Source organism: Oncorhynchus keta, chromosome 10 (assembly GCF_023373465.1).
Source record: "Oncorhynchus keta strain PuntledgeMale-10-30-2019 chromosome 10, Oket_V2, whole genome shotgun sequence".
NCBI lineage: Eukaryota > Metazoa > Chordata > Actinopteri > Salmoniformes > Salmonidae > Oncorhynchus > Oncorhynchus keta.
In genome coordinates, this window is record NC_068430.1 from 44,735,402 (window position 1) to 44,747,575 (window position 12,174).

General features: G+C 43.8%; 1 protein-coding gene across 20 annotated transcripts in view; it reads right to left on the bottom strand.

Moving 5' to 3' along the window:
* LOC118388822 (neurofascin) overlaps positions 1–12,174 on the bottom strand; it is a 156,106-nt gene that overhangs the window by 57,079 nt on the left and 86,853 nt on the right. For 17 of the 20 annotated variants that reach the window (XM_052527115.1, XM_052527116.1, XM_052527113.1 and 14 more), the window contains exons 3-4: positions 7,489–7,633; positions 3,676–3,693 (exon numbers count right to left, since the gene is read on the bottom strand). In XM_052527115.1, coding sequence (XP_052383075.1) covers positions 3,676–3,693; positions 7,489–7,582 — 112 coding nt within the window. In that variant the 5' untranslated portion in view covers positions 7,583–7,633. The remainder of the gene's footprint in view (positions 1–3,675; positions 3,694–7,488; positions 7,634–12,174) is intronic. The other 3 variants (XM_052527117.1, XM_052527114.1, XM_052527127.1) reach the window with 1 other exon arrangement.

Here is a 12,174-nt window from a genome sequence, read left to right on the forward strand (position 1 = left end):
GAGTAACCGCAGTCTTATAGGGAATAGCCCAAGTCTGACGGAAGTTCCCTGGCCAAGATAGAGAACCTTCTGTTAGAGGGAAAGAGCGAGGGGATTTCATCGCTCATTACTATTCTCTCTATGTCCTCAGTTTGGGGTTGCCGGGCAGTTACTCAACTGTTGTTAAGCACTACTTTAAATGTATAGAATAGGTAACAACTGTAGTCATCCACCTGTTTGTGAGTCCAGGGGTTAAAGCAACAAACAAAAAAACATGACTGAAACTTGACTGGGGCCAAGTTAACCTCCCCTTTCATGTAAGAAATTCATGACAATGGCTTTTAGTGAATGAGGATCATTTTGTACAGTTTGAACTGCGAGTTTGACCAATTCCAGCACCCGTGTTAATGTTTATGATTATTCCTATTTCTCCTGTTACCAGTCACTTTCTCTTAATCCCTGCCTACATGTACAGTGCATTCAGAAAGTATTCAGACCCCTTCACCCTTTCCACATTTTGTTAGGTTACAGCCTTAATTCATTTTTACTAGGATTAAATGTCAGCAATTGTGAAAAACCTGAGGTTAAATGTATTTGGCTAAGGTGTATGTAGACTTCAGACCTCCACTGTACGGAAATGTGATATTTTTTTATTTTTTTATTTTTTATGTACATTTGCAAAAATGTTGAAAAACGTTTTTTTCTTTGTCATTGTGGGGTATTGTGTGTAGATTGATGAGGGGGAAAAAACATATATATATATATATATATATATATATATATATATACACTGATCAAAAAAAATAAAGGGAACACTTAAACAACACAATGTAACTCCAAGTCAATCACACTTCTGTGAAATCAATCTGTCCACTTAGGAAGCAACACTGATTGACAATACATTTCACATGCTGTTGTGCAAATGGAATAGACAACAGGTGGACATTATAGGCAATTAGCAAGACACTGCCAATAAAGGAGTGGTTCTGCAGGTGGTGACCACAGTGACCTCAGTTCTCAGTTCCTATGCTTCCTGGCTGATGTTTTGGTCACTTTTGAATGCTGGCGGTGCTTTCACTCTAGTGGTAGCATGAGACGGAGTCTACAACCCACACAAGTGGCTCAGGTAGTGCAGCTCATCCAGGATGAGACATCAATGCGAGCTGTGGCAAGAAGGTTTGCTGTGTCTGTCAGCGTAGTGTCCAGAGCATGGAGGCGCTACCAGGAGACAGGCCAGTACATCAGGAGAGGTGGAGGAGGCCGTAAGAGGGCAACAACCCAGCAGCAGGACAGCTACCTCCGCCTTTGTGCAAGGAGGAGCAGGAGGAGCACTGCCAGAGCCCTGCAAAATGACCTCCAGCAGGCCACAAATGTGCATGTGTCTGCTCAAACGGTCAGAAACAGACTCCATGAGGGTGGTATGAGGGACCGACGTCCACAGGTGGGGGTTGTGCTTACAGCCCAACACCGTGCAGGACGTTTTTCATTTGCCAGAGAACACCAATATTGGCAAATTCGCCACTGGCGCCCTGTGCTCTTCACAGATGAAAGCAGGTTCACACTGAGCACATGTGACAGACGTGACAGCGTTTGGAGACAATGTGGAGAACGTTCTGCTGCCTGCAACATCCTCCAGCATGACCGGTTTGGCGGTGGGTCAGTCATGGTGTGGAGTGGCATTTCTTTGGGGGGCCGCACAGCCCTCCATGTGCTCGCCAGAGGTAGCCTGACGGCCATTAGGTACCGAGATGAGATTCTCAGACCCCTTGTGAGACCATATGCTGGTGCGGTTGGCCCTGGGTTCCTCCTAATGCAAGACAAGGCTAGACCTCATGTGGCTGGAGTGTGTCAGCAGTTCATGCAAGAGGAAGGCATTGATGCTATGGACTGGCTCGCCCGTTCCCCAGACCTGAATCCAAATGAGCACATCTGGGACATCATGTCTCGCTCCATCAACCAATGCCACATTGCACCACAGACTGTCCAGGAGTTGGCGGATGCATTAGTCCAGGTCTGGGAGGAGATCCCTCAGGAGACGATCCGCCACCTCATCAGGAGCATGCCCAGGCATTGTAGGGAGGTCATACAGGCACGTGGAGGCCACACACACTACTGAGCCTCATTTTGACTTGTTTTAAGGACATTACATCAAAATTGGATCAGCCTGTAGTGTGGTTTTCCACTTTAATTTTGTGTGACTCCAAATCAAGACCTCCACGGGTTGATACATTTGATTTCCATTGATCATTTTCGTGTGATTTTGTTGTCAGCACATTCAACTAAGCAAAGAAAAAAGTATTTAATAAGAATATTTCATTCATTCAGATCGAGGATGTGTTATTTTAGTGTTCCCTTTATTTTTTGGAGCAGTGTATATACAGTTGAAGTCGGAACTGGTTGCTTAATTTGTTTTTTAACAGGCCCAGCACACCTCCAGGCTATGTAAGAGCTATTCGACCAAGAAGGAGAATGATGGAGTGCTGCATCAGATGACCTGATCTCCATAATCACCCGACCTCAACCCAATTGAGATGGTTTGGGATGAGTTGGACCGCAGAGTGAAGGAAAAGCAGCCAACAAGTGCTCAGCATATGTGGGAACTCTTTCAAGTCTGTTGGAAAAGCATTTCAGGTGATGCTGGTAGAGATAATACTAAGAGTGTGCAAAGCTGTCATCAAGGCAAAGGGTGGGTACTTTGAAGAATATAAAATATAAAATCAATTTAGATTTGTTTAACACTTTTTTGGTTACTACATGTTTCCATATGTGCTAGTTCATAGTTGCGATGTCTTCACTATTGTTCTACAATATCGAAAAATATTAAAAATAAAGAAAAACCTTTGATTGAATCCAAACTTTTGACTGGTACTGCATATATGTTATTAGTTATACTATTTTGATATTGAAAACTGCACTGTTGCATAGGGCTTGCAAGTTCAGCATGTCACTTTACTTGTGAATTTGACAAATAAAACTTGAAACGAAATGAGTATTATAACAGACACAATAGACAATAGACACAACAGAAGCATTTCTGGGGTGTTCCACAAAATGAGTCAAAATAATATTTTTTTTTAAATCCGATTTTTTTATATTAATGAAGACATGCTACAGTGCAATAACTCAGCATGTCCATCTGCACACTCTGTGTGTTATTTTATGTGACTAACCTCATAAGGTCAACCCTGCTATGTGAACTGAACTCTCGTTTGAATATGGTGAAACTATTCCTTAAATATTTTGTTTAAAAGAAACATTGAACATATAAGAGTCATAGCAGGTGAACACTTTTTGGCCATTTCCTGTTTTTTTTCTGGTGGAACAGCCAATGGGTCGAGCAGGATGCCTGTCACCTATAGATTGACAGTCTATAAACGTTTTGCAAATGGTTGTTGTTGTTATGAAGCTTGCATTTAATTGCCCCTCCCAGTTCCACACAACAAGCTTCCATTCCCCCTGTTACAAATGTATGGCTGATTTAAGATAAAAATCGTCAACCCTGTTACTTAATTTGGCACTAAATAGGCACTTGCTATGTTTTTTATTTTTTTAATTTAACCTCTTGAGATGGGAAACAGGTTCATTATTAAATTGAATGTGTGATCTTTATGAGTGGAAGGTTAAAATGAGTTACACTACCCAAAAGGGACTCATTTCGTGGAATGACCCTACTGTGTTAATAGAAAAAACACTTACGGTCCTGCTGGATCTTTGCTGTTGGTCCCAGAGAGAGTACAAAAATATACAGAGAGAGAGAGAGAGAGAGAGAGAGAGAGAGAGAGAGAGAGAGAGAGAGAGATAGATGTTGCAGTTGCTGTTAGTGATATTAGAGGGTTCATTAAAACATTGGCCTATAGCAAGAGCATGTCTACAGCATTAAACAATGTTCCAGTTGTGGAGTTATGTTATGGAGTAGTTATGTTATGGAGTAGTTATGTTATGGAGTAAGGATGCGGCAACAATGTTATTCTACTCCCCAAAAAAAGTCATTCTACTGTTATAACCATGTTATGTAGCTAAAGTACATTTATATTAGTTATACGAGCGACTACACTGACTGTGAATATGTCCTGAAGCAAATTAGCGCAATGAGATGGAAACTTACCTGTTGATGGATTCCACATGGCGACACGGTTGGTTTTCGGGGGGCAGACAGAGAAAAAGAGAGAGGTTATATGATCGTCACAGTCTGCTAGCATCGGCATGGTAAGATAAATGTTCCTAGTGTGCTAAGAAGACCCCACACACTGGACACACACTGGTTGAATCGACGTTGTTTCCACGCCATTTCAATGAAATGAACCAGCATGGAATAAACATTCAATTGATGTCTGTGCCCATGGACAGACATTGGGACAATCTGTGATAGTACTATAACTGGGAGAAACTGAAATACAAATATATGTGATTATTTCCCACTGCATTAATTATCACAATCACAGTACATTTAAGTGTATAATATATTTCCATAAGGGATGTTTTTGGTTGACTGTAGCTGACACAGTGGTCCAAGGCTGTGTGTCTGATTGAGAGTCCCTCCCCTCCCCTTGATGTAATGTTCACTAAATGTCTGTGTTTGTGTGTGTGTGTGTGTTTTCCAAGGCTATGGGGGGACGGCTGCCTATAGACAGGTGAAACACCCATCCCCCAATCAGATCTTTTATTTAGTCAGAATAAGCCATGGTCACATGGGAGGGGTAGGGGAAGGGTGAAGGGAAAGAACCTAAGAAGGTCATGACAACCCTCATCAATAGAGGTCACCACTGGGACCTGGGGAGGATGGGAGGGTGGCTGGGGAATGAGAACAGAGATAAATGAATCTCTCCTCAGCTCACATTAGAGACATACAGTCCTATACACAACGCATGGTACCATTCATTCCTCTCAGTTGTGCCTGTACAGCAGTAAGTGAGAAGCAGAGGATTCCACTTGTCTCTGTTGTCTATCAACCACCTGGGGCCTCATTTCTAACCGTTGAGTAAATTTAACACTAAATATCTGCAGGCACCATTTCTGAAAATATTGAGATTTATGAACTTGATGCGCGCCATACAAACGCACGTTTCCTGTTTTAAATGAGACTTGTAGTGAAACTGCGCGAGTGAACAAGCATTATAGCACCGCATGAAAAAACGTCCATCGTTCACCTTTTATGGTGACAATCATGCTCTTATTTGCTGATACTTTGGCAGTATTGGAATTAGGCCAATACAGCATCTGAAGGAAATAGCAACGGCAAACTTGGTAAAAATGTCTTTGAAGTTGTTGGCAGAATGTTTTCTTTTTCAGTGGGCCTACTTAGAGCAGTAGCCTATACACACTTCAATGAATCAACTGTATTTTCACCTGTTAAATTCTACAGTAAGTTATTAACCGCGTTAGCTGTCGGAAGCGTAGGCTACAGCAAAAACTAGAAATGACCATAGGCTTTCTAGTAGGCCCAATTACATGAGAGATGGTCATGGCATGGTTGGTTACTTCCGGAATATGAAGTAATCATGGTCAGAAAAGGTGAGGAATTTATTCTGCAGTGGTTATGATATATGTAGGCTATTATGTTAATAAATTAAATATTGTCTACTTGAGAAATTTGACATTACAGTATTCAGATGTAGCTTACCAAAGTCAATGGAAAAGATCAAAGGTCTGGCCTACTGTTAAACTGCACTTATCTTTTCACTCTTTGAAGTGGATCCTTTCTCTGCCTTAAACGAGAGGTGGGATTAATGGTCTGCCTATACTAACTCTCTTCTAGCTTCTCATAGGCTTTATCTCGTCTGTCTTTCTATGAAACCACCAAAGTCAGAAATCTCGGAATTTATTCTGCAATCATGGACATTTTATCTCTTGTCTGTCTTTCTCTGCCTCTCTCTCTCTCTTCTCATCTCTTTATCTCGTCTGTCTTTCTCTGCCTCTCTCTCTCTCTCTCTCTCTCTTGTCTGTCTTTCTCTCTTCTCATCTCTTTATCTCTTTATCTCGTCTGTCTTTCTCTGCCTCTCTCTCTCTCTCTCTCTTTCTCTCTTCTCATCTCTTTATCTCTTGTCTGTCTTTCTCTGCCTCTCTCTCTCTTCTCATCTCTTTATCTCTGTCTCACTGGTGATGAATATATTTGCGAGAGGTCGAAGGGGTTACAAGGGTATTATGTATTTTTCTCTGTGGGGGCTTCTCCCCCCCCCCATTGTGTGTGTCCTCTGTCTGACACTAATCAATAGAGCTTCCTGAGGGCGCGGGTGAAAGGTTGTGGGGTATAAAGAGACATTGAGAAAGACGGCGCCGTAGGGGGGAGATGAGGTGGAGACTACAGAGGTGATGACAGCTGATGACCGTGTGTGAATGTGTTTCCATACCCTGTGTGTTTGAGGCACATAAAGAGGTAGACAATAAGTGGTGTGTGTGTGTGTGTGTGTGTGTGTGTGTGTGTGTGTGTGTGTGTGTGTGTGTGTGTGTGTGTGTGTGTGTGTGTGTGTGTGTGTGTGTGTGTGTGTGTGTGTGTGTGTGTGTGTGTGTGTGTTTGTGTGTGCTCACATATGTGTGTGTTTGACCACCTCATAGCAGGTGCCCCGTGGGGCTTTATCTGTTATCAAATGATTTTTCATAATGCCACTGTGAGACATTCTCAGCTATTATTGTCCCTTTTTAACAAAAAGTAAGAATGAAAGGAGAGAGAAAAGGCTAGTTCTCTTTCACTTTGTCTCTTTGTTTCATATTCCCACTGGAGTCAGTCCGATGGGACACTATAGTCGGGAGCTTTCACACATGTTATGATGGCCTGGTACTGGAGTGTGTGTGCAACAAGATCTCATAGTGTCCCTTCGAAATTCAACGTGTTATGGATGAACGTCACAATTAGTTCCGCTTGGTTACAGGGTTAAAACGGAAACAACTCAAAGGTTAACAGTTTAGGCATTCATTCAGAGTGGTTAAGGTTAGGGCTATGGTTTGGGGAAGGCTTAACACAAAATAATGAAAAACAATGTGCTATTACCATAAGGTACCATCAGTATTGTGTGTGTGTGCATGGGTGTGTGTGTGTGTGTGTGTGTGTGTGTGTGTGTGTGTGTGTGTGTGTGTGTGTGTGTGTGTGTGTGTGTGTGTGTGTGTGTGTGTGTGTGTGTGTGTGTGTGTGTGTGTGTGTGTGTGTGTGTGTGTGTGTGTGTGTGTGTGTGTGTGTATGTATGTGTGTTGGTGTGTGTGCGTGCGTGCGAGTGTGTAAGATGGGGGATGGTGAGCTCCAAACCTATTGTTCAAGATATCACTGGATATGAAGCTAGATCTGCAGATGTAAAGACAGGATCACTGTGTTGAGTAATACATCTTCCAACATCACTTGATCTTACAGTATACTGAAGACGTTGATTTACCGTAGAGTTCCTTCTGAAAACTGTCACGGTTTGGTGTCTCTACACCAGCGGGTTATAGCGGGATGCCGCATGCTTTTTAATGACCTAAATGGTAGCTTTACCATAAGAAATGACAGCTATGTGTTTGCGATGTGGTTGTTGGACTTACAATCGAGAGGAACATCGATAGCAGACACTTCTTGCCACAGCAGCAGGACCAGTGATATGACAGACAGGGCCCAAGGCCCGCCCTGCGCCAACATCTCTCCCCTCTGTTTCTCCTCTCCAGTCGCAATTCCTGATACGTCTCTGACCTATGAGAGAGAGAGAGAGAGAGAGAGAGAGAGAGAGAGAGAGAGAGAGAGAGAGAGAGAGAGAGAGAGAGAGAGAGAGAGAGAGAGAGAGAGAGAGAGAGAGATGTGTTTTCAGCGTGTGGCTGGCCTATATCTGCAGCTGAGGCCCTGGCTCCCCAACGAGACTTGCCCATAGACAGCTCCAGAGAGAGGAGAGATGTAGACATCACACAGACCAGTATCCCCCTCTCCTCTCCTACCACATTACCCCAAACCATTACCGGTACCAGAATCAGTATCCCAGTTTCCCAGGCTCAGCACTAACCCCCGATCCTCTTTCTCCCACAATAGTGCAGACTCCCAGGACCCTGTTCCTCCACTGCCCAGGCCTCCAGACCCGGAGTAACATAACATAGAAGAGGGTACCATCTCAGCCAACTAGCCCCATAAACCCTGACCCCCAAACCCAGACCCTGAACCAACCCCACTCAATCACACAGCAGCTGAAGACACTGACTTTTCATTCAACATTCCCCTCCATTTCAACCAACGAAATATATGACGAAATACTAAATGGCGATATACTTACATAAAGCACACTTAGTGGAAACTGTAAATAATAGATGCATCTTACAGCGATTAGTCAACAACAGCTTGGTACCCCTGGGGTAATACCCAATTCTCATACAAAACCTGTGCGTGACCCACACACACACTCCCATGCATAAACCATCTGGTGATATGTCAACCAAACACCATGCTACAAAATACCTAATCTGCCCCTGGGGAGGAGGATACAGATATTCCAGCATTCCTTTGGCTTCATCTGACACACACACACAGATGGGCATGCACACACTTCTTTTTTAAATTGAACCTGTATTTAACTAGGCTAGTAGGTTAAGAACAAACTATTATTTACAATGATGGCCTACCGCAGCCAACCCCAACCCGGACGATGCTGTGCCAATTGTGCGCTGCCCTATGGGATTCCCAATCACAGCCGGATGTGATACAGCCTGGAATCGAACCAGGGTCTGTAGTGACACCTCTAGCACTGAGATGCAGTGCCTTAGAATGCTGCGCCACTCGTGAGCCCATAGATGAATGCACTGATAAACACACAGAGGCAGACAACAACCCCCCCCACATCCCCTCACACACACACACACACACACACACACACACACACACACACACACACACACACACACACACACACACACACACACACACACACACACACACACACACACATAGCTGGATGAGAGAATGGAAGGTTGGATGAAGGAACGAGTGGAGACAACAAAGGAAAGAAACATATAACTGTCTTGCTCTACTCCCTAACATTGTCTCTCTCTCTCCTTCTTTCCAGTATCACATGCAAGTGAGAACATCAATATAGGTCACTATAGTTCCCCCTATAGCATGCTAGTATCTACACTCTCTAAATTAGTAAAGATCCTCATATACACTCTTAGAAAAAAAAGGTTCCCGAAAGGGGCTCCATAGGAGAACCATTAGAATAAACCTTTTTGGTCCCAGGTAGAACCTGTTTTGATTCCAAGCAGAACCCTATGTAGAAAGAGCTCTACATGGAACCCAAAAGAGTTCTACCTGGAACCAAAAGGTGTTCTTCAAATGGTTATCCTATGGAGACAGTCGTAGAACCCCTTTAGGTTCTAGATAGTACCTTTTTTCGAAGAATGTAGGGCTGCGTTGCAGATATATGTTATTGGCTTTTCTAGGTGACCTAGCAGATACACATAAACAGAGGTGACCTAGTAGATATGCAGTAGTTCACAGAGGCTTCACAACAATCAGGTCAGGACTCGTTCTATCACTGGGCCCTAGGGGTGGAAACCTGGGGTAAGTCTACCCTGCTGTCTGCCCCACCGTTCTAATAACACTGTTAGACAAGCAAACTAGACTAAAGATTCATTTAGCAACATTTTTCAAACCGAAATATCCAAATGGAGATTCCGTGAAAACAAAAATCTGACATTGATTAGTTTATCAAGACAAGTCCCCCACTCTTGTCTCAAAGCAGAGTGATAACACTGTCCCAATCATAACCGTGCTGAAATTGTAGTTGACCACATGGCAATTCTTTGAAGTATTTAAAACGGTCGGATGACTGGGAATTTCCGTAAGCAACAATATGAGAAATGTCTTCAATGGCATTAGCCTACTTTATTCCAATATTTTCATCATTTAGCGATATTCATTCCCACCGTGATTATTGATTGATCCAGCCAGTTGTGGTTAAGAACACCTGCATGCATAGTGGTGGGCTTTGCGAAGTGATGGGACATGCCTCGCAAAATGTAGAACTGCCACAAGGACGGTAAACAGCCTAGTAACAGGCGCTGCCTAGCAACCATCATTATGGCGCATCACATCTCATGAACGAGGATTGCTTACGCCGGACTTAGCTACGACTAGTCTTATTTTGGTTGGTGCAACACGTATTTTTGAAGTAGCTATGCTCGACCTACCATTGAAGACCAACTCTTTTGGCTTCTGGAGTGTGTGTGTGTTGGGTGTGCCCTCATTGAGAATAAGAACAAACAGCACTTCATAACAGATCAACCCAGAAAATTAGTGCAGCTACAGTATGTTTAAGTGTGATCTTCCTTTTGTCCTCCACACCAAAGGGGTCATCTTGATTAGAGTTGATTTCACTAATGTGGAATCACAGAGGAAAGACTTGAATTGGTTTAACTTCTATTAGAGAACAGAAGGGTCCGTGTATGTCCCTGCTGGTAGGCCATGGCTAGTTCTGCCTAGCCTGGCTCCAGATCTGCTTGTGCTCTTGCCAACTCCATTGCTGTCATTGTCGGGCAAATACTGTTTACCGTGACATTTCCATAAGGAGATGGCAAGAGAGGAAACATACTGTCACCAAGGCTAAGTTCTGCCTGGTTTCAGGAGTTCAGCTTCTCACCATCTGACAAACATGTCAGAAAGGGTCGTTGTTGATAGATTTTGCTATGGGATGGTGGTCGGGGAGGCCAGCCCCCGGTCGTGGATCGGAGTTTGTAGCTGGCTTCCCGACAGGGTCAGCCCCCAAGTTGTGATTTGTGGTTGTGCTAAGCATACTGACGGGGACAGCCCCCGGTCGTTGCCTGAGGTTGAGCTGGTCCTCCCAAAAGGAACATCCAGCCAACTGGAGGGGTACATAAGGGTTTTAGCCTTCTGCTTGTCGAATGTGCACAAATGTGGGCATGAGGATTTGACGGAAGTTTCTGGAGGGCTGGATTGCTGGTGCGTCGGCTAGCGGGTGATGGTGGAGGTTGATCTCAAACGTGGTGAAATCAGGTGTGGGCCCGAGGAGGGTTTGTTGGGCGTATCAGACATGCCATTTGGTTTGAGTGTATGTAATTGTAGTAAGGTTCGGATGACTTCAGGCGTGATTGGAACCTGCGTCTGATGATGGGGAGGTCTCTGTCTGAACAGAGACTCTGAAGGGCACGGAGAGAAGGAAACTGAAGATGGTGAGTGTGAGGATGCGGGAAGCCTCCTGAGAGCAGTGATACTGACGGAGAGGATATTGAAGGTGATGGGGATGCTGTTGATGGTGGTTGCCTCTTACGGATGCCCCATGAGTTGGAGCGTGTTCCGCACGAATCGGAGGCCACTGAGGCATGTCCTGATAGTGGTGTAGTAGGAACGGAGGTGCTGGTGGGCGTACGTGACCTAAAATGTGACGATAGGAAGATCGCAGTTAGGAACATGGCCCGGTCAACAGCAATGGAGGATGCGAGGTCAGGGCTCAGTGTGGAGCAGGCCATGGCTGTTGGGTGGAAACGGAAGCTAGGTCCCGGCTACAGGAAAGAAGGTGAGTGAGGACAGCAGGCTCAGTCCGGGCTCAGCATGTGCGCAGGTGGGTGTGAGTTGCTATCTGATTCGCTGATAAGCTAGTATATGGCGCACATGTGTAGCTGCAGATTCTGTTCATGTGTGCACTCCATTGTGTGTATGTCTTTACTCTTCCGTGTGTGAGTTCCGTAGTTTGCAAATGTGTGTGTGTGTGTGTGTGTGTGTGTGTGTGTGCGTGTGTGAATTTGTGTGTGTGACTGCGTCCACGTGTGTGTGTGTGGGCTCAGTAAAAAGGCGTTGGAAGCGGATTTGAATATTCACCATGAACATTATAACATATACAGATAACGACATTAACCTAAGTATTATAATTACGACAATTAGCATCAATTAAGCAGAAAACTAGCATGCTAAATTAGACTATTATGCAGAATTACTATCTAAATTATGCACAATTTCTTCCATTATTTAAAAAAGGCAATTTCTTCAAATAAACCCTATGTCACTTATCCCTATTGAAATAATTCACTTTATAATTCATAAGTACAAGTGTTTAAAATAAGCTTCTGCCGTAAAGTATATTCAGGGGATATTCAGTTTAGATTTCTTCGTTTTCTAATCATTTCCTTGGTAGGAGGACTTGGTGTGATTTATTTGAAAGGATTCTACAGCTATTTCTGCCTTCCATATTTTGTGTGACACTGGTTACGGCATCCATTTGATAAATATTTGATGTGTTG